This window comes from Tachyglossus aculeatus, chromosome 7 (assembly GCF_015852505.1).
Source record: "Tachyglossus aculeatus isolate mTacAcu1 chromosome 7, mTacAcu1.pri, whole genome shotgun sequence".
In the NCBI taxonomy this organism is placed as follows: Eukaryota; Metazoa; Chordata; class Mammalia; order Monotremata; family Tachyglossidae; genus Tachyglossus; species Tachyglossus aculeatus.
This window is the reverse complement of record NC_052072.1, coordinates 2,468,621-2,492,396: the sequence shown is the minus strand read 5'-3', so window position 1 is coordinate 2,492,396 and position 23,776 is coordinate 2,468,621. Positions and strand designations below refer to the sequence as shown.

The following is a 23,776-nucleotide window of genomic DNA, read 5'->3' as shown; positions in this document are numbered from 1 at the left end:
AAGCACATATGTACCAGTAAAATAAATACCTGTTCTAATAATAATAATAATGATGATGGTATTTGTTAAGCACATATGTACCAGTAAAATAAATACCAGTTCTAATAATAATAGTAATGATGATGGTATTTGTTAAGCACATATGTACCCATAAAATAAATACCTGTTCTAATAATAATAATAATGATGATGGTATTTGTTAATCGCATATGTACCAGTAAAATTAATACCTGTTCTAATAATAATAATGATGATGATGGTATTTGTTAAGCGCATATGTACCAGTAAAATTAATACCTGTTCTAATAATAATAATGATGATGATGGTATTTGTTAAGCGCATATGTACCAGTAAAATAAATACCTGTTCTAATAATAATAGTAATTATGATTGTATTTGTTAAGCACATATGTACCAGTAAAATAAATACCCGTTCTAATAATAATAATAATAATGATGATGTTATTTGTTAAGCACATATGTACCAGTAAAATGAATACCTGTTCTAATAATAATAATGATGTTGATGGTATTTGTTAAGTGCATATGTACCAGTAAAATGAATACCTGTTCTTATAATAATAATGATGATGATGGTATTTGTTAAGTGCATATGTACCAGTAAAATAAATACCTGTTCTAATAATAATAATAATAATGATGGTATTTGTTAAGCGCATATGTACCAGTAAAATGAATACCTGCTCTAATAATAATAATAATGATGATGGTATTTGTTAAGCGCATATTCTGTGCAAAGCACTGTTCTAAGCGCTGGGTAAAGGTAGATTCAAGGTAATCAGGTACTGTTTTAAGCGCTGGGGAGGATACAAGGTGATCAGGTTGTCCCATGCGGGAGTCACAGTCTTCATCCCCCTTTTCCAGATGAGTTAACTGAGGCCCAGAGAGGTGAAGTGACTTGCCCACGGTCACACAGCAGACAAGTGGCGGGGCTGGGATTGGAACCCGCGACCTTTGACTCCCGAGCAAAACCAACCGTTTTAACCCCATAAAATTCATTCATTCATTCAATCCTATTTATTGAGCGCTTGCTGTGTGCAGAGCACTGTACTAAGCGCTTGGGAAGTCCAAGTCGGCAACATATAGACGTGGTCCCTACCCAACAATGGGCTCACAGTCTAGAAGACACTTCTCTGGGCCTCAGTTCCCTCCTCTGTAAAATGGGGATTAAGACGGTGAGCCCCACGTGGGACAACCTTTCTACCTTGTAAATTCCCCAGCACTTAGAACAGTGCTTTGCACATAGTAAGCGCTTAATAAATGCCATCATTATTATTATTATTATCTTCATTTCATTTACATTCCAACAGGTAGATGGATGGTAGATACCTGTAATAAAGCACAGGTAGACAGGCGTATTCCTAAATCAATCAATCAATCAATCAATCATATTTATTGAGCGCTTACTGTGTGCAGAGCACTGTACTAAGCGCTTGGGAAGTCCAAGTTGGCAACATATAGAGACGGTCCCCACCCAACAGTGGGCTCACAGTCTAAAAGGGGGAGACAGACAACGAAACCAAACATACTAACAAAATAAAATACATAGAATAGATATGTACAAGTAAAATAGAGTAATAATAAATAGAGTAATAATTTAGGTTGATATTTTCCATTTGTGAGGGGACTAAAACCAGTTTGCTTCAAAATTACAATGGGTACACTATTTCTGAGATTTGGCAACTATAACCCAATTTTTCCTAGCTGCTTCTATTTCAGAATCACCAGCAAAACTCCAAATTCGGATATGATAATAATAATAATAATAATAATAATGGCATTTATTAAGCGCTTACTATGTGCAAAGCTTTTCTAAGTACTGGGGGATACAAGGTGATCAGGTTGTCCCCCGTGGGGCTCCCAGTCTTCATCCCCATTTTCCAGATGAAGGAACTGAGGCCCAGAGAAGCGAAGTGACTTGCCCAAAGTCACCCAGCTGACAATTGGCGGAGCCGGGATTCGAACCCACGACCTCCGACTCCAAAGCCCGCGCTCTTTCCGCTGAGCCACGCTGCTCCTCTAAGTAAAATCAATGGAGTAATAATAACTAGAGTAATAATTTAGGTAGATATTTTCCATTTGTGAGGGGACTAAAACCAGTTTGCTTCAAAATTACAATGGGTACAATAGTTCTGAGATTTGGTAACTATAACCCAATTTTTCCTAGACGCTTCTGTTCCCGGATCACCATCGAAACTCCGAATTTGGAATTAAGCTTCATCCCTGAATTTGATAAATGTTTTTTTTTTTTTTTCTTCACTCCTTCACTCCTTACTCCTCAAGCGGAATGGGTACGTACTAATGAAATAAATGGATAAATAGAGTCACGTTGCCTTCCAGCGCCGCCGGGGGGGAAATCTTCAACCTGTGCTTCCCGGAGGTGGCGGTCCCGGAGCAGGATGTGATCAGGCTGGTCCGGCAAATCCTGGAAGGCCTCTGTTACCTGCACCAGAATGGCATCGCGCACCTGGATCTGAAGGTGTGTGACATCCCGCGCGGATTTTCCCTCCTCATTTCACTCATTTAATAATAATAATAAAAATAATAATAATAATAATAATAATAATGGCATTTATCAAGCGCTTACTATGTGCAGAGCACTGTACTAAGCGCTGGGGAGATTACAAGGAGATCAGGCTGTCAATCCATCAATCAATCAATCGTATTTATTGAGCGCTTACTGTGTGCAGAGCACTGGACTAAGCGCTTGGGAAGTACAAGTCGGCAGCGCATGGAGACGGTCCCTACCCAACAATCAATCAATCAATCAATCAGTCGTATTTGTTGAGCGCTTACTATGTGCAGAGCACTGTACTAAGCGCTTGGGAAGTACAAATTGGCAACACAGCGGGCTCGCAGTCGAGAAAGGGGAGACGGGGAACAAAACCCAACATACTGACAAAATAAAATAAATAGAATAGATAGGTACAAGTAAGAGAAATAAATAAATAGAGTAATAAATATGTACAAACATGGGGGGGCTCACAGTCTTCATCCCCGTTTTCCAGATGATGAGGGAACTGAGGCCCAGAGAAGTGAAGTGACTTACTCAAGGTCACGCAGCTGAAAAGTGGCAGAGCCGGAATTAGAATAATAATAATTAATAGTCATAATAGTGGCATTTATTAAGTGCTTACTGTGTGCAAAGCGCTGTGCTAAGCACTGGGGAGATTACAAGGAGATCAGGTTGTCAATCAATCAATCGTATTTATTGAGTGCTTACTATGTGCAGAGCACTGTGCTAAGCGCTTGGGAAGTCCAAGTCGGCAACACATAGAGACAGTCCTTACCCAACAGTGGGCTCACAGTCTAGAAGGGGGAGACCGAGAACAAAACCAAGCATACTAACAAAATATAAAATAAATAGAATAGATATGTACAAGTAAGATAAATAAATAAATAAATAAATAAATAAATAAATAAATAAATAAATAAATAGAGTAATAAATATGTACAAACACGGGGGGGTGGGGGGTCGCTCACAGTCTTCATCCCCATTTTCCAGATGAGGGAACTGAGGCCCAGAGAAATGAAGTGACTTTCCCAAGGTCACACAGCTGAAAAGTGGCAGAGCCGGGATTAGAATAATAATAATTAATAGTAATAATAGTGGCATTTATTAAGAGCTTACTGTGTGCAAAGCACTGTTCTAAGCGCTGGGGAGATTACAAGGAGATCAGGTTGTCCCACAGGGGGGCTCGCAGTCTTCATCCCCATTTTCCAGATGAGGGAACTGAGGCCCAGAGAAATGAAGTGACTTTCCCAAGGTCACACAGCTGAAAAGTGGCAGAGCCGGGATTAGAATAATAATAATTAATAGTAATAATAGTGGCATTTATTAAGTGCTTACTGTGTGCAAAGCACTATTCTAAGCACTGGGGAGATTACAAGGAGATCAGGTTGTCCCATGGGGGGGCTCGCAGTCTTCATCCCCATTTTCCAGATGAGGGAACTGAGGCCCAGAGAAGTGAAGTGTCTTACCCAAGGTCACACAGCTGAAAAGTGGCAGAGCTGGAATTAGAAGAATAATAATTAATAGTAATAATAGTGGCATTTATTAAGCGCTTACTATGTGCAAAGCACTGTACTAAGCACTGGGGAGATTACAAGGAGATCAGGTTGTCCCGGGGGGGCTCCCAGTCTTCATCCCCATTTTCCAGAAGAGGGAACTGAGGCCCAGAGAAGTGAAGTGACTTACCCAAGGTCACACAGCTGAAAAGTGGCAGAGCCGGAATTAGAATAATAATAATTAATAGTAAGCGCTTAACAATTACCATCATTATTAAGCGCTTAGTACAGTGCTGTGCACACAGTAAGCGCTCAATAAATACGATGGAATGAAGGAATGAATGTTCTAAGGGCTGGGTAGGTTACAATCAATCAATCAATCAATCAATGTGAGCCCACTGTTGGGTAGGGACCATCTCTATATGTTGCCAACTTGGACTTCCCAAGCGCTTAGTCCAGTGCTCTGCACACAGTAAGCGCTCAATAAATACGATTGAATGAAGGAATGAATGTTCTAAGCGCTGGGGAGGTTACAATCAATAAATGTGAGCCCACTGTTGGGTAGGGACCATCTCTATATGTTGCCAACTTGGACTTTCCAAGCGCTTAGTACAGTGCTCTGCATACAGTAAGCTCTCAATAAATACGATTGAATGAAGGAATGAATGTTCTAAGCGCTGGGGAGGTTACAATCAATCAATCAATCAATGTGAGCCCACTGTTGGGTAGGGACCGTCTCTATACGTTGCCAACTTGTACTTACCAAGCGCTTAGTACAGTGCTCTGCACACAGTAAGCGCTCAATAAATACGATTGAATGAAGGAATGAATGTTCTAAGCGCTGGGGAGGTTACAATCAATAAATGTGAGCCCACTGTTGGGTAGGGACCGTCTCTATATGTTGCCAACTTGGACTTTCCAAGCGCTTAGTACAGTGCTCTGCATACAGTAAGCGCTCAATAAATACGATTGAATGAAGGAATGAATGTTCTAAGCGCTGGGGAGGTTACAATTAATCAATCAATCAATGTGAGCTCACTGTTGGGTAGGGACCGTCTCTATACGTTGCCAACTTGGACTTCCCAAGCGCTTAGTCCAGTGCTCTGCACACAGTAAGCGCTCAATAAATACGATTGACTGAAGGAATGAATGTTCTAAGCGCTGGGGAGGTTACAATCAATAAATGTGAGCCCACTGTTGGGTAGGGACCGTCTCTATACGTTGCCAACTTGGACTTCCCAAGCGCTTAGTCCAGTGCTCTGCACACAGTAAGCGCTCAATAAATACGATTGAATGAAGGAATGAATGTTCTAAGCGCTGGGGAGGTTACAATCAATCAGTCAATCAATGTGAGCCCACTGTTGGGTAGGGACCGTCTCTATACGTTGCCAACTTGGACTTCCCAAGCGCTTAGTGCAGTGCTGTGCACACAGTAAGCGCTCAATAAATACAATTGATTGATTGACTGTCTCTATATTTTGCCAACTTGTACTTCCCAAGCACTTAGTCCAGTGCTCTGCACACAGTAAGCGCTCAATAAATACGATTGATTGATTAATATCACTAAGATATTAATTAGAGAAGCAGCGTGGCTCAGTAGAAAGAACCCGGGCTTTGGAGTCAGAGGTCATGGGTTCGAATCCCCGCTCCACCACATCTGCTGTGTGACCTTGGGCAAGTCACTTCACTTCCCTGTGCCTCAGTTCCCTCATCTGTCAAATGGGGAGGACGACTGTGAGCCCCACGCGGGACAACCTGATCACCTTGTATCCCCCCCCAGCGCTTAGAACGGTGCTTGGCACATAGTAAGCGCTTAACAAATGCCATGATCATCATTCAGATGAACCGACTGACTCGGGGGGCGGGTTTGTGTGTCTCCCCCAGCCCCAGAACATCTTGCTGAGCGCCCTCCAGCCCCTGGGCGACGTGAAGCTGGTGGATTTCGGCCTCTCTCGGAAGCTGGACGGCCCCTTGGAGCTGCGGGAGATCCTGGGGACCCCGGAATATTTGGGTAAGCGGGCGGTCTGCCCCTCCAATAAATTTATTTTATTTGTACATGTTTATTCTATTTATTTTATTTTGTTAATCTGTTTTGTCGTCTGTCTCCCCCTTCTAGCCTGTGAGCCCGCTGTTGCGTAGGGACCGTCTCTAGATGTTGCCGACTTGGACTTCCCAAGCGCTTAGTCCAGTGCTGTGCACACAGTAAGCGCTCCGTAAATACGATTGAATGAATGAATGAATCCCCTTTTGACAGCTGAGGGAACTGAGGCCCAGAGAATCAATCAATCAATCGTATTTATGGAGCGCTTACTGTGTGCAGAGCACTGGACTGAGCGCTTGGGAAGGACAAGTTGGCAAGAGAAGTGAAAAGCGACTGGCCCAAAGTCACACAGCTGACAGTCAATCAATCAATCGTATTTATTGAGCGCTTACTGTGTGCAGGGCACTGGACTAAGCGCTTGGGAAGTCCAAGTTGGCAACATCTAGAGACGGTCCCTACCCGACAGCGGGCTCACAGTCTAGAAGGGGGAGACAGAGAACATATTAATCAATCAATCAATCGATCGTATTTATTGAGCGCTTACTATGTGCAGAGCACTGTACTAAGAGCTTGGGAAGCACAAATTGGCAACATATAGAGACAGTCCCTACCCAGTCTAAAATATTAACCAAACATATTAACAAAATAAAATAAATTAGAATAGATATGTACAAGTAAAATAAATAGAGTAATAAATCTGTACAAACATATATACAGGTGCTGTGGGGAAGGGAAGGAGGTTAGACGGGAGGGACAGCAGCGGAGCGGGGATTCGAACCCATGACCTCTGACTCCAAAGCCCGGGCTCTCTTCCACTGAGCCACGCTGCTTCTCTTCTCCACCCCAGCGCTTAGAACAGGGCTTGGCACATAGTAAGCGCTTAAGAAATACCATCATTAATATTGTATCTTCCCCAGTGCTTAGAACAGGGTAAGCGCTTATCAAATACCATCATTACTACAGTATCTCCCCCAGCGCTCTGAACAATGCTTGGCACACACTAAGCGCTTAACAAATACCATCGTTATTACTGTATCTCCCCCAGCACTTAGAACAGGGCTTGGCACGTAGTAGGTGCTTAACAAATATGCAGTTCGCTGCCGGCATGTAGTAAACGCCCAACAAAGACATTCGTCAGGAAAATCATCCTCAAACAGCAGGCGAGCCGGATTTTCCGTGCCCGCGCGGGGTGGGACGGACGGGGCGTAATTTGGCTTTTATTTCCTCCTGCAGCTCCAGAAGTCGTGAACTACGATCCCATTACCACGGCCACGGACATGTGGTAAGTGGCGCTCAGTCCGCAGCCCTCTGGTTAATCACGGGGAGGTCAGAGGTCAAATCAATCAATCAATCAATCGTATTGATTGAGCGCTTACTGTGTGCGGAGCACTGGACTAAGCGCTTGGGAAGTCCAAGTTGGCAACATCTAGAGACGGTCCCGACCCAACAGTGGGCTCACAGGCTAGAAGACTAGAATCAATCAATTGATCAATCGTATTGATTGAGCGCTTACTGTGTGCGGAGCACTGGACTAAGCGCTTGGGAAGTACAAGTTGGCAACAAATAGAGACAGTCCCTACCCAACAGTGGTCTCACAGTGTAAAGGACTAGATTCTAGAAGAATCAGAGACCACCTTGTGACCTTAGGCAAGTCATTTGTTCATTCATTCAATGGTATTTATTGAGCGCTTACTGTGTGTAGAGCACTGTACTAAGCGCGTGGGAAGTACAAGTTGGCAACATATAGAGATGGTCCCTACCCAACAGTGGGCTCACAGTCTGGAAGACTAGAAGACTAGATTCTAGAAGAATCAGAGGCCGCCGTGTGACCTTAGGCAAGTCATTCATTCATTCATTCATTCAATGGTATTTATTGAGTGCTTACTGTGTGCAGAGCACTGTACTAAGCGCTTGGGAAGTCCAAGTTGGCAACATATAGAGACAGTTCCTACACAACAGTGGGCTCACAGTCTAGAAGACTAGATTCTAGAAGAATCAGAGGCCGCCGTGTGACCTTAGGCAAGTCATTCATTCATTCATTCAATCGTATTTATTGAGCGCTTACTGTGTGTAGAGCACTGTACTAAGGGCGTGGGAAGTACAAGTTGGCAACATATAGAGACAGTTCCTACCCAACAGCGGGCTCACAGTCTAGAGGACTAGATTCTAGAAGAAGCAGAGGCCGCCATGTGACCTTAGGCAAGTCATTCATTCATTCATTCAATGGTATTTATTGAGCGCTTACTGTGTGTAGAGCACTGTACTAAGCGCGTGGGAAGTACAAGTTGGCAACATACAGAGACAGTCCCTACCCAACAGTGGGCTCACAGTCTAGAAGACTAGAAGACTAGATTCTAGAAGAATCAGAGGCCGCCGTGTGACCTTAGGCAAGTCATTCATTCATTCATTCATTCAATGGTATTTATTGAGTGCTTACTGTGTGCAGAGCACTGTACTAAGCGCTTGGGAAGTCCAAGTTGGCAACATATACAGTTCCTACCCAACAGTGGGCTCACAGTCTAGAAGAGTAGATTCTAGAAGAATCAGAGGCCGCCGTTGTGACCTTAGGCAAGTCATTCATTCATTCATTCAATCATATTTATTGAGCGCTTACTGTGTGCAGAGCACTGTACTAAGCGCTTGGGAAGTCCAAGTTTGCAACATATAGAGACAGTTCCTACCCAACAGTGGGCTCACAGTCTAGAAGACTAGATTCTAGAAGAATCAGAGGCCGCCGTGTGACCTTAGTCAAGTCATTCATTCATTCATTCAATGGTATTTATTGAGCGCTTACTGTGTGCAGAGCACTGGACTAAGCGCTGGGGAAGTCCAAGTTAGCAACATCTAGAGACGGTCCCTGCCCAACAACGGGCTCACAGTCTAGAAGGGGGAGACAGAGATCAAAACAAAACATATTAACAGAATAAAATAAATAGAATAAATATATACAAGTAAAATAAATGAATAAATAGAGTAGTAAATCCGTACAAACATATATCCATATATACAGGTGCTGTGGGGAAGGGAAGGAGGTAAGGCGGGGGGGATGGAGAGGGGGAGGAGGGGAAAAGCCCGGCCTTTACCCCTCTTGGCCCCTTCTCTCGGTGACGGGGGGGGGAACCATCCCAGCCTATCCTTCAGCCACCGGAATAATAATAATAATAATAATAATAATAATAATAATAATAATAATAATAATAATAATGGAATTTGTTAAGCACTTACTATGTGCAAAGCACTGTTCTAAGTGCTGCGGGAATACAAGGTGATCAGGTTGTCCCCCGTGGGGCTCCCAGTCTTCATTCCCATTTTCCAGATGAGGGCACTGAGGCCCAGAGAAGTGAAGGGACTTGCCCAAAGTCACACAGCTGAAAAGTGGTGGAGTCGGAATTCAAACCCGTGACCTCTGAATCCAAAGCCCGGGCTCTTCCCACTGAGCCACGCTGCTGATCACGCTGGAATCCAGCTCCAGACCCATTTTTCATTCAATTGTATTTATTGAGCGCTCACTGTGTGCTGAGCACTGTACTAAACGCTTGGGAAGGACAAGTCGGCAACATCTAGAGATGGTCCCTACCCAACGACGGGCTCATTCATTCATTCAATCGTATTTATTGAGCGCTTACTGTGTGCAGAGCACTGTACTAAACGCTTGGGAAGTACAAGTTGGCAACATCTAGAGACGGTCCCTACCCAACAGCAGGCTCACACTCTAGAACTCTATTACTCTATTTATTGATTGATTCATTCATTCATTCAATCGTATATATTGAGCACTCACTGCATGCTGAGCACTGTACTAAACGCCTGGGAAGGACAGGTCGGCAACATTTAGAGACGGTCCCTACCCAACGATGGGCTTACAGTCTAGAACTCTGTTACTCTATATATGTATTTATTCATTCATTCATTCAATCGTATTTATTGAGTGCTTACTGTGTGCTGAGCACTGTACTAAGCGCTTGGGGAGGACAAGTTGGCAACATCTAGAGACGGTCCCTACCCAACGATGGGCTCACAGGCTAGAGCTCTATTACTCTAGGGAAGCAGCATGGTTCAGTGGAAAGAGCCGGGGCTTTGGAATCAGAGGTCATGGGTTCAAATCCCAGCTCTGCCAATTGTCAGCTGGGTGACTTTGGGCGAGTCATTTCACTTCTCTGGGCCTCAGTGACCTCATCTGGGAAATGGGGATGAAGACTGGGAGCCCCACATGGGACAACCTGATGACCTTGTAACCTCCCCAGCGCTTAGAACAGTGCTTTGCACATAGTAAGCGCTTAATAAATGTCATCATTATCATTAATCAATCACAATGTAAAGATCCATCCATATGTGCTATGTGACTGATTGAGCGCTCACTGTGTGCTGAGCACTGTACTAAGCACTTGGGAGAGTGCGGTATAATTGAGGTGGAAGACACTTTCCCTGCCCAAAATAAGCTAACGGTCTGGGGGCGGGGGAGGCCGACATTAACTTAAGTGAATGATTAACAATACACAACTTAAAGATTTGTAAATACTACTACTAATAATATTATATTACATTATATAATATATTATATATTAATTATATATTATTGATATATACATAGATTCATTCATTCATTCAGTTGTATTTATTGAGCGCTTACTGTGTGCAGAGCACTGTACTAAGCGCTTGGGAAGTACAATTATATATATACATACATACAATCTATCTATATATATTATATATATATATATACACACACAATCTATCTATATGTTATATATATGGAATAAATATATATACACAATCTATCTATATATTATATATATGGAATATATATATATGTACAATTATATATATACATACATACAATCTATCTATATATATTATATATATGGAATATATATATACATATTATATATGGAATATATATACATATTATATATGGATTATATATATATATATACATACAATCTATCTATATATTATATATATGGAATATATATATATATATATATACAATCTATCTATATATTATATATATGGAATATATATATATATAATATATATATATTATTATTTCCCCCTTCTATACTGTGAGCCCACTGTTGGGTAGGGGCTGTCTCTATACGTTGCCAACTTGGACTTCCCAAGCGCTTAGCTTATGGAGAAGCAGGTGGCTCAGTGGAAAGAGCCCGGGCTTTGGAGTCAGAGGTCATGGGTTCGAATTCCGGCTCCACCACTTTTCAGCTGTGTGACTTTGGGCAAGTCACTTCACTTCTCTGGGCCTCAGTGACCTCATCTGTAAAATGGGGATGAAGACTGGGAGCCCCCCGTGGGACAACCTGTTCACCTTGTCACCTCCCCAGTGCTTAGAACAGTGCTTGGCCCATAGTAAGCGCTTAATAAATGCCATCATTATTATTATAACAACTTCTAGCCTGTGAGCCCACTGTTGGGTAGGGACCGTCTCTAGGTGTTGCCAACTTGGACCTCCCAAGCGCTTAGTACAGTAAAAGCTCAATAAATACGACTGAATGAATGAATGAACGAGTACCACTATTATTAATTTTGTTTTTTCCAGTCATTTAGTCATATTCATTGAGCGCTTAGGGCGCGCAGAGCACCGGCCTAGGCGCTTTTTTCAATATGGATGAAATCGTGGACGGTTGAAGGCGGGCCGGAATCATGGGGAATTCCTCTTTTGTATTTTGGTGGCATTTGTTAAGCGCTTACTATGTGCCAAGCACTGTTCTAAGCGTTGGGGGGGGATACAAGGTGATCAGGTTGTCCCTCGTAATAATAATAATTATGATAATAATGGCATTTATTAAGCGCTTACTACGTGCAAAGCACTGTTCTAAGCGCTGGGGAGGTTACAAGGTGATCAGGTTGTCCCACGGGGGGCTCACAGTTTCCAGATGAGGGAAATGAGGCTCAGAGAGGTGAAGTGACTTGTCCAAGGTCACACAGCAGACATGCGGCGGAGCCGGGATTCGAACCCATGACCTCCGACTCCAAAGCCCGGGCTCTTTCCACCGAGCCAAGCCGCTTCTCTAATTCCTCCCTAATGTTCCTCCCCTTCTCCCGCCGCAGGAATATCGGCGTCATCGCTTATATGCTGTTGGCGCATTCGTCTCCCTTCGTGGGGGAAGATAATCAGGAGACGTTCCTCAATATCTCCCAAGTGAACGTGGATTATTCCGAGCCGGCTTTCTCCTCCGTTTCCCACCTGGCCCGAGACTTCATCCGGACCCTTTTAGTCAAAAACCCAGAGTAAGTACAACCCGCATCCCCTCCGGTTGACAAAAAAAACATTTTTTCCATCATTTAGTCGTATTTATTGAGTGCCGTGGGCTGTACTGAGCGCTTGGGAGCGGACGACGGAACGATAGACACGTTCCCTGCCCTCGGCCACCTTTCTTTAATGGCATCTGTTAGGCACCTTCTGTGAGTCAAATGCTGTTCTAAATTCAGTCATATTTATTGAGCGCTTACTGTGTGCAGAGCACTGTACTGAGCGCTTGGGAGAGGTCGACAGAAAGAATGACACATTCCCTGCCCTCGGCCACCTTTCTTTAATGGTATCTGTTAGGCACCTTCTGTGAGTCAAATGCTGTTCTAAATTCAGTTGTATTTATTGAGCACCGTGGGCTGAGCGCTGTACTGAGCGCTTGGGAGAGGTCGACAGAACGATAGACATGTTCCCTGCCCTCGGCCACCTTTTTTTAATGTCATCTGTTAAGCACCTTCTAGGAGTCAAATGCTGCCTGTCCAAAATCCAAAGTGCAACCCGCACCCCCTCCGGTTGACAAAGAAAACATTTTTTCCATCATTCAGTCGTATTTATTGAGCGCCGTGGGCAGAGCGCTATACTGAGCGCTAGGGAGAGGACGACAGAATGATAAACAGGCACGTTCCTTGCCCTTGGCCACCTTTTTTTAATTGTATCTGTTTAAGCACCTTCTATGAGTCAAATGCTGTTCTAAATTCAGTCATATTCATTGAGCGCTTACAGTGTGCAGAGCACTGTACTGAGCGCCTGGGAGAGGACGACAGAACAATAAACAGACACGTTCCCTGCCCTTTGGCGACCATTTTTTATTGGTATCCGTTGAGCACCTTCTGTGAGTCAAATGAGGCTCAGAGAAGTGAAGTGCCTTGCCCAAGGTCACACAGCTGACAATTGGCGGAGTCGGGATTTGAACCCAGGACCTCCGACTCCAAAGCCCGGGCTCTTTCCACTGAGCCACGCTGCTTCCTGATGGCAGAGCCAGAATTAGGACCAGTGTTTTAAGGAAGTCATGAAGGTTTATTTGGTGCGGAGCACTCATCGGATTCTCTTTGTTCTGACGACTTTGACCCCTGTCTCCATGTTTTGTTTCGTTGTCTGTCTTCCCCTTCTAGTCTCTGAGCCCGTTGTTGGGTAGGGACCATCTCTAGATAATAATAATAATAATAATAATGATAATAATAATAATAATGCTCGGCACACAGTGAGCGCTCAGTCAGTCACATAGAACATATGGATTGATCTTTAAATCGTGATTTATTAATAATGGTAATGATGGCATTTATTAAGTGCTTACTATGTGCCAAGCACTGTTCTAAGCGCTGGGGAGATTACAAGGTGATCAGGTTGTCCCACGGGGGGCTCACAGTCTTCATCCCCATTTGACAGATGAGGGAACTGAGGCCCAGAGAAGTTAAGTGACTTGCCTAAGGTCACACAGCAGACATGGGGCGGAGCAGGATTAGAACCCATGGCCTCTGACTCCGAAGCCCGGGCTCTTTCCACTGAGCCACGCTGCTTCCTGATGGCAGAGCGAGAATTAGGACCAGTGTTTTAAGGAAGTCATGAAGGCTCACTTGGTGCGGAGCACTCTTCGGATTCTCTTTGTTCTGACGACTTTGACCCCTGTCTCCATGTTTTGTTTCGTTGTCTGTCTTCTCCTTCTAGTGTCTGAGCCCATTGTTGGGTAGGGACCATCTCTAGATAATAATAATAATAATAATAATAATAATAATAATAATAATAATAATAGCACAGTGCTCGGCACACAGTGAGTGCTCAGTCAGTCACATAGAACATAGGGATGGATCTTTAAATCGTGATTTATTAATAATGGTAATGATGGCATTTATTAAGCGCTTACTATGTGCCAAGCACTGTTCTAAGCGCTGGGGAGATTAAAAGGTGATCAGGCTGTCCCACGGGGGGCTCACAGTCTTCATCACCATTTGACAGATGAGGTGACTGAAGCGCAGAGAAGTGACTTGCCTAAGGTCACACAGCAGACATGGGGCGGAGCAGGATTAGAACCCATGGCCTCTGACTCCGAAGCCCGGGCTCTTTCCCACTGAGCCACGCTGCTTCCTGATGGCAGAGCCAGAATTAGGACCAGTGTTTTAAGGAAGTCATGAAGGTTTATTTGGCACAGAGCACTCTTTTGATTCTCTTTGTTCTGACGACTTTGACCCCTGTCTCCATGTTTTGTTTCGTTGTCTGTCTTCCCCTTCTAGTCTCTGAGCCCGTTGTTGGGTAAGGACCATCTCTAGATATAGTAATAATAATAATAATAATAATAATAATAATAATAATAATAATAATAGCACAGTGCTCGGCACACAGTGAGTGCTCAGTCAGTCACATAGAACATAGGGATGGATCTTTAAATCGTGATTTATTAATAATGGTAATGATGGCATTTATTAAGCGCTTACTATGTGCCAAGCACTGTTCTAAGCGCTGGGGAGATTAAAAGGTGATCAGGCTGTCCCACGGGGGGCTCACAGTCTTCATCACCATTTGACAGATGAGGTGACTGAAGCGCAGAGAAGTGACTTGCCTAACGTCACACAGCAGACATGGGGCGGAGCAGGATTAGAACCCATGGCCTCTGACTCCGAAGCCCGGGCTCTTTCCCACTGAGCCACGCTGCTTCCTGATGGCAGAGCGAGAATTAGGACCAGTGTTTTAAGGAAATCATGAAGGCTCACTTGGTGCGGGGCACTCTTCGGATTCTCTTTGTTCTGACGACTTTGACCCCTGTCTCCATGTTTTGTTTCATTGTCTGTCTTCCCCTTCTAGTCTCTGAGCCCGTTGTTGGGTAGGGACCATCTCTAGATAATAATAATAATAATAATAATGATAATAATAATAATAATAATAAAAGTACAGTGCTCGGCACACAGTGAGCGCTCAGTCAGTCACATAGAGACGGATCTTTAAATCGTGATTTATTAATAATGATAATGGTGGCATTTATTAAGCGCTTACTATGTGCCAAGCACTGTTCTAAGCGCTGGGGAGATTACAAGGTGAGCACGTTGTCCCACAGCGGGCTCACAGTCTTCGTCCCCATTTGACAGATGAGGTAACTGAGGCACAGAGAAGTTAAGTGACTTGCCCAAGGTCACACAGCTGACACTTGGCGGGGGCTGGATTTGAACCCAGGACCTCCGACTCCAAAGCCCGGGCTTTTTCCACTGAGCCACGCTGCTTCCCGGTGGCAGAGCCAGAATTAGAACCAGTGTTTTAAGGAAGTCATGAAGGTTTACTTGGTGCGGAGCACTCTTCTGATTCTCTTTGTTCTGACGACTTTGACCCCTGTCTCCATGTTTCGTTTTGTTGTCTGTCTCCCCCTTCTAGTCTCTGAGCCCATTGTTGGGTAGGGACCATCTCTAGATAATAATAATAATAATAATAATAATAATAATAATAGCACTTATTAAGCACTTACTATGTGCCAAGCACTGTTCTAATTGCTGTGGAGATTACAAGGCGATCAGGTTGTCCCACGGGGGGCTCACCGTCTTCATCCCCATTTTCCAGAGGAGGCCACTGAGGCCCAGAGAAGTGAAGTGACTTGTCCAAGGTCACACAGCAGACATGGGGCGGAGCCAGGATTAGAACCCATGACCTCGGACTCCAAAGCCCAGGCTCTTTCCACTGAGCCACGCTGCTTCTCTAGATGTCGTCGCCTTGGACTTCCTAAGCGCTTAGTCCAGTGCTCTGCACACAGTAAGCGCTCACAGATTTGTTACTCTATTTATTTATTTATTTGACTTGTACATATCTATTCTATTTATTTGATTTTGTTAGTATGTTTGGTTTTGTTCTCTGTTTCCCCCTTTTAGACCGTAAGCCCACTGCTGCGTAGGGACTGTCTCTATATGTTGCCAGCTTGGACTTCCCAAGCGCTTAGTCCAGTGCTCTGCACACAGTAAGCGCTCACAGATTTATTACTCTATTTATTTATTTATTTATTTATTTTACTTGTACATATCTATTCTATTTATTTTATTTTGTTACTATGTTTGGCTTTGTTCTCTGTCTCTCCCGTTTAGACTGTGAGCCCGCTGCTGGGTAGGGACCGTCTCTAGATGTTGCCAACTTGGACTTCCCAAGCGCTTAGTCCAGTGCTCGGCACACAGTAAGCGCTCAATAAATACGACTGATGATGATGATAAATGCGATTGAATGAACGAATGATACAGGCGATTGAATGAATTTTCACAAAGCCAGGCTGTTCCTCTTGAGTCCGGTGGTTCTCAAGGAGCTCTTCCGCCTTCTTCTCTCCCGTCCCCGCGCCCTCCTCGTGTCTCCCAAAGGGAAAGGCCGACGGCGAGCTCGTGCCTCTCGCACCCGTGGCTCCAGCAGCGGGCCTCCGCTCCCTCGGCTCATCCCGCGGACGCCTCCTCCTCCTCCTCGTCGTCGTCGTCCTCCGCTCCTCAGGCCCAGGACCCTCCGGCCAAGTGCCCCGAGGACAAACCCACCAAGCCCACCTGTGCCAACCCCTGCGGAGCCCGGGAAGACAAGGAGAACATTCCGGAAGGGAGGAAGACGAAGATGCCCAAGCGTTTCCGCTTCGACGCGGCCGCCGCGTTGCGCTCCCCCCCGGAACTGGTGTCCGATATGATCTGTTAGGCCTTGCTGCTCGAGCCGGCGGCCGGGAGACCGTCGAGGGGACGGGCCTTCCACGTGGACCCCCGGGATCCCCTCGGCCTTCCCGCCTCCGTCCTCTCCTCACGTCCAGGAGGCTGAAGGAATTCTGGGGTGGGCAGTCGGAGCGAACCAAATAAAGCCCGTCGGCGCCTGGCATCGGGCCGCCCTCTAACCCCAGTCGTCTGCTCCCGGCATCTTTAGCGGGGCGGGACGGGAGGTCCATCCCGTCGCCAATTTTCCAACGGGAGGGCCTCTCCGGCCCGCCGGTGGTGGGATTCGGGGTCAACGAGGGCGTCCGTCGGTCCGTCCGGCCATTACGGCGGGCCCGAAGCCTTCGGGCACCGCTTGGAAACGGGACCGGTTCCGTTTGGGCCGGGAGGCCCGAGAGCCGCCAGTCCCTCAGTGCCAACAACCCAATCTAGAAGCCCGGGGAGCGGGCAACGGATGTTGAAGACGCCCCCGGCCCTGAGGAGGAAGCGCTGAGGACGCCCCTCAAGATGTCTTCCCTCTCCGGATTTGTCTTTTCCTCACGACTCTTTCCCGGATGGTATTTGCGCTTCCGGTTCCCCTCCGGCCCGTAAACCTCCCCTGTGCCACCTCAAGTGCCAAGTGTCTCTATATGTTGCCAACTTGCACTTCCCAAGCGCTTAGTACAGTGCTCTGCACACAGTAAGCGCTCAATAAATACGATTGATGATGATGAAGTGTCCTGGAGTTGCCACCCTTGGACTCTCCCCGGGGGAAGGTGGAATTTGATAAAACTCCCGCCACGGTCCGGAGTTGCTCTTTTTTGGCTTTTGACTCCATCCTCTGAGGCGCCTTCGGGCTCGTGTCCGACTGGGAAGCGGTTTGGGATTTTCCTCAGGGAAGAAGGAACCGCTAAGGGTGTGTAAATATTTTCCCGAGAGGAATTCAGTTCCCCGGAAGCCCAGAGTCTCCGTGTGCTCCCATACTCTACAGCGACAGTCCACGCTATCTGTTGGATGCCCCTGGCTTTCTTATCACCATTTCCTTTCACCAAAAAAAAAAATCCAAACGTAGCCATCCTTGCGTGTTTTCTCCCTTCTGTGGGTTTTACTCTTCAGCTCCCAACTCTGGAAAACTGTTCTTTTTTGGGGTATTTTTTAATGGTATTTGCTAAGCGCTTACCCTGTGTCAAACACCGCTCTAAGCGAAGGACTAGATACAAGATCAATCAATCAATCAATCAATCGTATTTATTGAGCACTTACGATATTTACTTTCAGGTTCCATTTCCGGATTTCCTTCACCTTAAATCAATCAATCAATCAATTGTATTTATTGAGCGCTTACAGTGTGCAGAGCACTGTACTGAGCGCTTGGGAAGTACAAGATAATCAGGTTGGACACAGTCCCCGTCCCACACGGGGCTCACAGTCCTTCGAGGATGGAGGTTTTAATCCCCATTTTAAAGACGAAGGGATTGAGGCACAGAGAAGCAGAGCGACTTGCCCAGGGTCACACAGCAAGCAGTTGGCGGAGCCAGGATTTGAACTCAGGTCTTCTGACCTCTGGGCCTGGGCTCTTTCCTCTGGGTCGCGTTGCTTCTGGGTGAAAGTGGTGGAATCACAGATAGTGGGGGAGAGTCCAAATCCAATCGCTTCTTTTAAGCAGCGTGGCTCAGTGGAAAGTGTACGGACTTTGGAGTCAGAGGTCATGGGTTCAAATCCCGGCTCCGCCACATAATAATAATAATAATGTTGGTATTTGTTAAGCGCTTACCATGTGCAAAGCACTGTTCTAAGCGTGGGGGGGAACACAAGGAGATGAAGTTGTCCCATGTGGGGCTCGCAGTCTTAATCCCCAATTTCCAGATGAGGGAACTGAGGCACAGAGAAGTGAAGTGACTTGCCCAAGGTCACACAGCAGACAGGTGGGGGAGGTGGGATTCGAACCCATGACCTCCGCCTCCCAAGCCCGCGCTCTTTCCACTGAGCCACACTGCTTGTCCGCTGGGTGACTTTGGGCAAGTCACTTCACTTCTCTGGGCCTCAGTTCCCTCATCCGTAAAATGGGGGTTAAGATTGTGAGCCCCCCGTGGGACAACCTGATCACCTCGGAGCCTCCCAGCGCTTAGAACAGTGCTTTGCACATAGTAAGCGCTTAAGAAATGCCATCATTTTTTAGACTGTGAGCCCACTGTTGGATAGGGACCCTCTCTATATGTTGCCAACTTGTACTTCCCAAGCGCTTAATACAGTGTCCTGCACACAGTAAGCGCTCAATAAATACGATTGATTGATTGATTGATTGAAGGAAATTCGGAAATGGAACCTGAAAGTAAATATCATCGACATTTCCCCCCTGGGGGGGTTTTCTCTGCCTTGAAAATCGAAACGGTTTAGGACCGTCGTGGGGTGGGTCAGCAGCAGCGTGGCTCAGTGGAAAGAGCCGGGGCTTTGGAGGCAGAAGTCAGGGGTTCAAATCCCGGCTCCGCCAATTATCAGTCCCTTCTGTGCCTCAGTTCCCTCATCTGGAAAATGAGGATTAAGACTGCGAGCCCCCGTGGGACAACCTGATCACCTGGCAACCTCCCCAGTGGCACATAGTAAGCGCTTAATAAATGCCGTCATCGTCATCATCATCATCCGATTTCTGTCCACTCTGTAGACGTTTCAGATCAGTCGGCATCTGATTTCCACCTTCTGCTGCGAGGGGAAAGATGAATTCTATCAAAATCATGGCAATAACATGTTATTAAAATTCAGAAAAGGGAAGGTACTGTCCTTTAAGTAAGCCACAGAAAAGATGCGTGATTCAAATACCTTTTCGAGGCCCCAGATTGAGTTTACTAGACTCAAGTAAACTAGAGTTTCCTTTTAGACTGTGAGCCCAATGTTGGGTAGGAACTGTCTCTATATGTTGCCAATTTGTACTTCCCAAGCGCTTAGTACAGTGCTCTGCACATAGTAAGCGCTCAATAAATACGACTGATTGATTGATTGATTTACTAGGTGTTAGTAGCCAATCGCGAGGCAATCACGTCTGTTTAAAGCAACACCTGATTTGCGGGAGAAATTTCAGTCGATCAATCGTGTTTATTGAGTACTAACTGTACACAGGGGTAAGTGTACTAAACGCTTCAGAGAGTTCAATAGGAATCCACGGTCAAAAATGGAGGGTGTTTTTTTTTGTTTTTCCATTATTGAATGGCTCAACGATGCCAAAGAAATCATCCGCCTGGCAGACTGTGAGCCCACTGTTGAATAGGGACTGTCTCTATATGTTGCCAACTTGTCCTTCCCAAGCGCTCAGTACAGTGCTCTGCACACAGTAAGCGCTCAATAAATACGATTGATTGATTGATCCGCCGAGAGCAGATCCTGTTTCTGGGAGAAAAATACGTGCCCAGGAAGCTAGAGTCGGAAATTTTATTGGCCAGCGACCCGGCGAAAGGAGTTTTCTCTGGAGAACACGGAGCCAGGCTGGTCAATCAATCAATCAATCAATCAGTTGTATTTATTGAGCGCTTACTGTGTGCAGAGCACTGGACTAAGCGCTTGGGAAGTACAAGTTGGCAACATATAGAGACAGTCCCTACCCAACAGTGGGCTCACAGTCTAAAAAACAGTGGGCTCACAGTCTAAAAAATGATGGCATTTATTAAGCGCTTACTATGTGCAAAGCACTGTTCTAAGCGCTGGGAGGCTACAAGGTGATCAGGAATCTAAGCATTTCCCCCAGGGCACAGGCTGGGTACCATGCTTTCCCAACGACGACGACGGTCATCCCAGGATGAGAAGAGAGAGGAGTCGAGCCCACTGTTGGGTAGGGACTGTCTCTAGATGTTGCCAACTTGTACTTCCCAAGCGCTTAGTACAGTGCTCTGCACACAGTAAGCGCTCAATAAATATGATTGATTGATTGATTGCGTCCAGTCTACTCCCTCCCAGCACGCTTTGCCACTTGCCCTCCGATAGCCAAAGGCGAGAGAGGCCGACTATTCAGCCCTCGCTCCGAGGCCCGACGGTGGCCTCCTCTGGGAAATTCCCCAAAATAGAACTTCTTCCCCCGGGAAAGCTGGGGAAGTATTTATTTTTCCATTTTCCCAAGAGGAGAAACAGTCCGTATTGGGGAAGGAAGGAACGGGATAGGTAGTTTTGCCTTGAGAATCGAGCTTTTCCTTCTGCAGAAAGAAATGGCCAAAATGTGCACTAAATATATTTAATCGTTGGTTTTCGATTGTTCCAGTAGGCCGACTTTTTTTTTCTTTTAGAACGACAGCGGAAAAAACAGGGCTGAGGATATTTTAAGACGGTGAATTGGAATTGAGGATATTTTAAGACGGTGAATTGGAATTCTCTTAACCGTACGCGGTCGTCTTTTTTTTTTTCCGCTGTAAAATCCAAAGGGTAAAAGCAATATAATGCAGCAGCACTTGAAAGAAACAATGTAATAAAGGATTCCTTAAGGAACAATTGTCCACCCTCCTCCTGTGGAATTTTATAATTGTTTACATTTCTTACCACTTCATTTGATAGTGAACGGTAATTTTATATGGAGCTATAATAATAATTAATTAAATTGATACTGAACTGCCATTTGCTATGGAACTGCAATTTGTATTTGTTCCATTGATGTTTTGAAGTGGTTCTAAACCTGAGTGGTTTTTTGTTGTTGTTGTTTTTGAACTGTATCAAAATTGTAATTTTGCATCTCAGACTTTGGGATTAATATCTGGGTCGAACTGCAATTTGTATTTGTTCCATTGATATTTTGAAGTGGTTCTAAACCTGACTTGTTTTTTTTTTTTTTGTTTTTGAACTGTATCAAAATTGTCATTTTGCACCTCAGACTTTGGGATTAATATCTGGGTCGAACTGCAATTTGTATTTGTTCCATTGATATTTTGAAGTGGTTCTAAACCTGAGTGTTTTTTTGTTTTTGTTTTTGAACTGTATCAAAATTATCATTTTGCATCTCAGACTTTGGGATTAATATCTGGGTCGAACTGCAATTTGTATTTGTTCCATTGATATTTTGAAGTGGTTCTAAACCTGACTTGTTTTTTTTTTTTGTTTTTGAACTGTATCAAAATTGTCATTTTGCATCTCAGAATTTGGGATTAATATCTGGGTCGAGTGCTACAACTATCTGAAAGTGTGTCTTATGCCTCTTCCGTAAGTATTTGGATATAATCATCATCAATCGTATTTATTGATGATGATTATATCCAAATCTCTTCACGGGCATATATGTTCTGATATGTTGGAGAACATTGGAACCACTTCCGTTTCTGAGGATTGATAAAGGAATTAGGAATATTGCGACAGAAATTCATCCTGGGCAATGAGAACTTTCTGGCTTAAATTAAAGAATGTCTTTTTATATCCGCAGTCTGTCTTTATTTCAAAAGTAGTCGCTAATTCCTTCATTCGTCCCTTCGATCGTCTTTATTGAGCGCTTACTCTGTGCAGAGCACTGTACTAAGCGCTTAGGGAAGCAGCGTGGCTCAGTGGAAAGAGCCCGGGCTTTGGAGTCAGAGGTTATGGGTTCAAATGCCGGCTCCGCCAATTGTCAGCTGTGTGACTTCGGGCCAGTCACTTCACTTCTCTGGGCCTCAGTTACCTTATCTCTAAAATGGGGATTAAAATCGTGAACCCCCTGTGGGACAACCTGATCACCTTGTAGCCACCAGGGTGCTTAGAACAGTGCTTTGCACATAGTAAGCGCTTAATAAATGCCATCATTATTATTATTATTATTAGGGAGTACAAATCGAGAAGCAGTGTGGCTCAGTGGAAAGAGCCCATGCTTTGGAGTCAGTGGTCATGGGTTCAAATCCCGACTCCGCCAATTGTCAGCTGGGTGACTTTGGGTAAGTCACTTCACTCCTCTGTGCCTCAGTTACCTTATCTGTGAGATGGGGATTACAATTGTCAACCCCCTGTGGGACAACCTGATCACCTCGTAGCCTCCCGGGTGCTTAGAACAGTGCTTTGCACATAGTAAGTGCTTAATAAATTCCATTATTATTATTATTACTTCCCAAGCGCTTAGTACAGTGCTCTGCACACAGTAAGCGCTCAATAAATATGATTGAATGAATGAATTATTATTATTATTATTATCATTATTACAAATCGGCAGCATATAGATACGGTCCCTACCCAACAACGGGATCAGTCAAGAAAGGGGAAATGCCGCTTAGAACAGTGCTTTGCACATAGAAAGTGCTTAATAAATTCCATTATTACTATTATTATTATTATCATTATTATTATTATTATTACGAATCGGCAACATATAGAGACGGTCCCTACCCAACAACGGGCTCAGTCTGTATAGATGTATGTACAGATTTATTACTCTATTTATTTATTTTACTTGTACATATTTATTATATTTATTTTATTTTGTTAATAGGTTTTGTTTTGTCGTCTGTCAATCAATCAATCAATCAATCATATTTATTGAGTGCCTACTGTGTGCAGAGCACTGTACTAAGTGCTTGGGAAGTACAAGTTGGCAACATATAGAGACAGTCCCTACCCAACAGTGGGCTCACAGTCTAAAAGTCACACTCTATTTATTTTACTTGTACATATTTATTCTATTTATTTTATTTTGTTAATATGTTTTGTCGTCTGTCTCCCCCTTCTAGACTGTGAGCCCGCTGTTGGGTAGGGACCGTCTCTAGATGTTGCCAACTCTATTTATTTATTTTACTTGTACATATTCATTCTATTCATTTTATTTTGTTAATCTGTTTTGTTTTGTCGTCTGTCTCCCCCTTCTACACTGTAAGCCCGCTGTTGGGTAGGGACCA

General features: G+C 44.7%; 1 protein-coding gene across 2 annotated transcripts in view; it reads left to right on the top strand.

The window, feature by feature from the left end:
* The window catches only part of STK17B (serine/threonine kinase 17b), a 58,607-nt gene extending 41,454 nt beyond the window's left edge, over window positions 1–17,153 (top strand). For both annotated transcript variants that reach the window (XM_038749506.1, XM_038749507.1), the window contains exons 4-8: window positions 2,363–2,501; window positions 5,915–6,041; window positions 7,305–7,353; window positions 12,135–12,314; window positions 16,653–17,153. In XM_038749506.1, the coding sequence (XP_038605434.1) occupies window positions 2,363–2,501; window positions 5,915–6,041; window positions 7,305–7,353; window positions 12,135–12,314; window positions 16,653–16,968 (811 nt within the window). In that variant the 3' untranslated portion in view covers window positions 16,969–17,153. The remainder of the gene's footprint in view (window positions 1–2,362; window positions 2,502–5,914; window positions 6,042–7,304; window positions 7,354–12,134; window positions 12,315–16,652) is intronic.
* The last annotated feature ends 6,623 nt before the right edge of the window (window positions 17,154–23,776 follow it).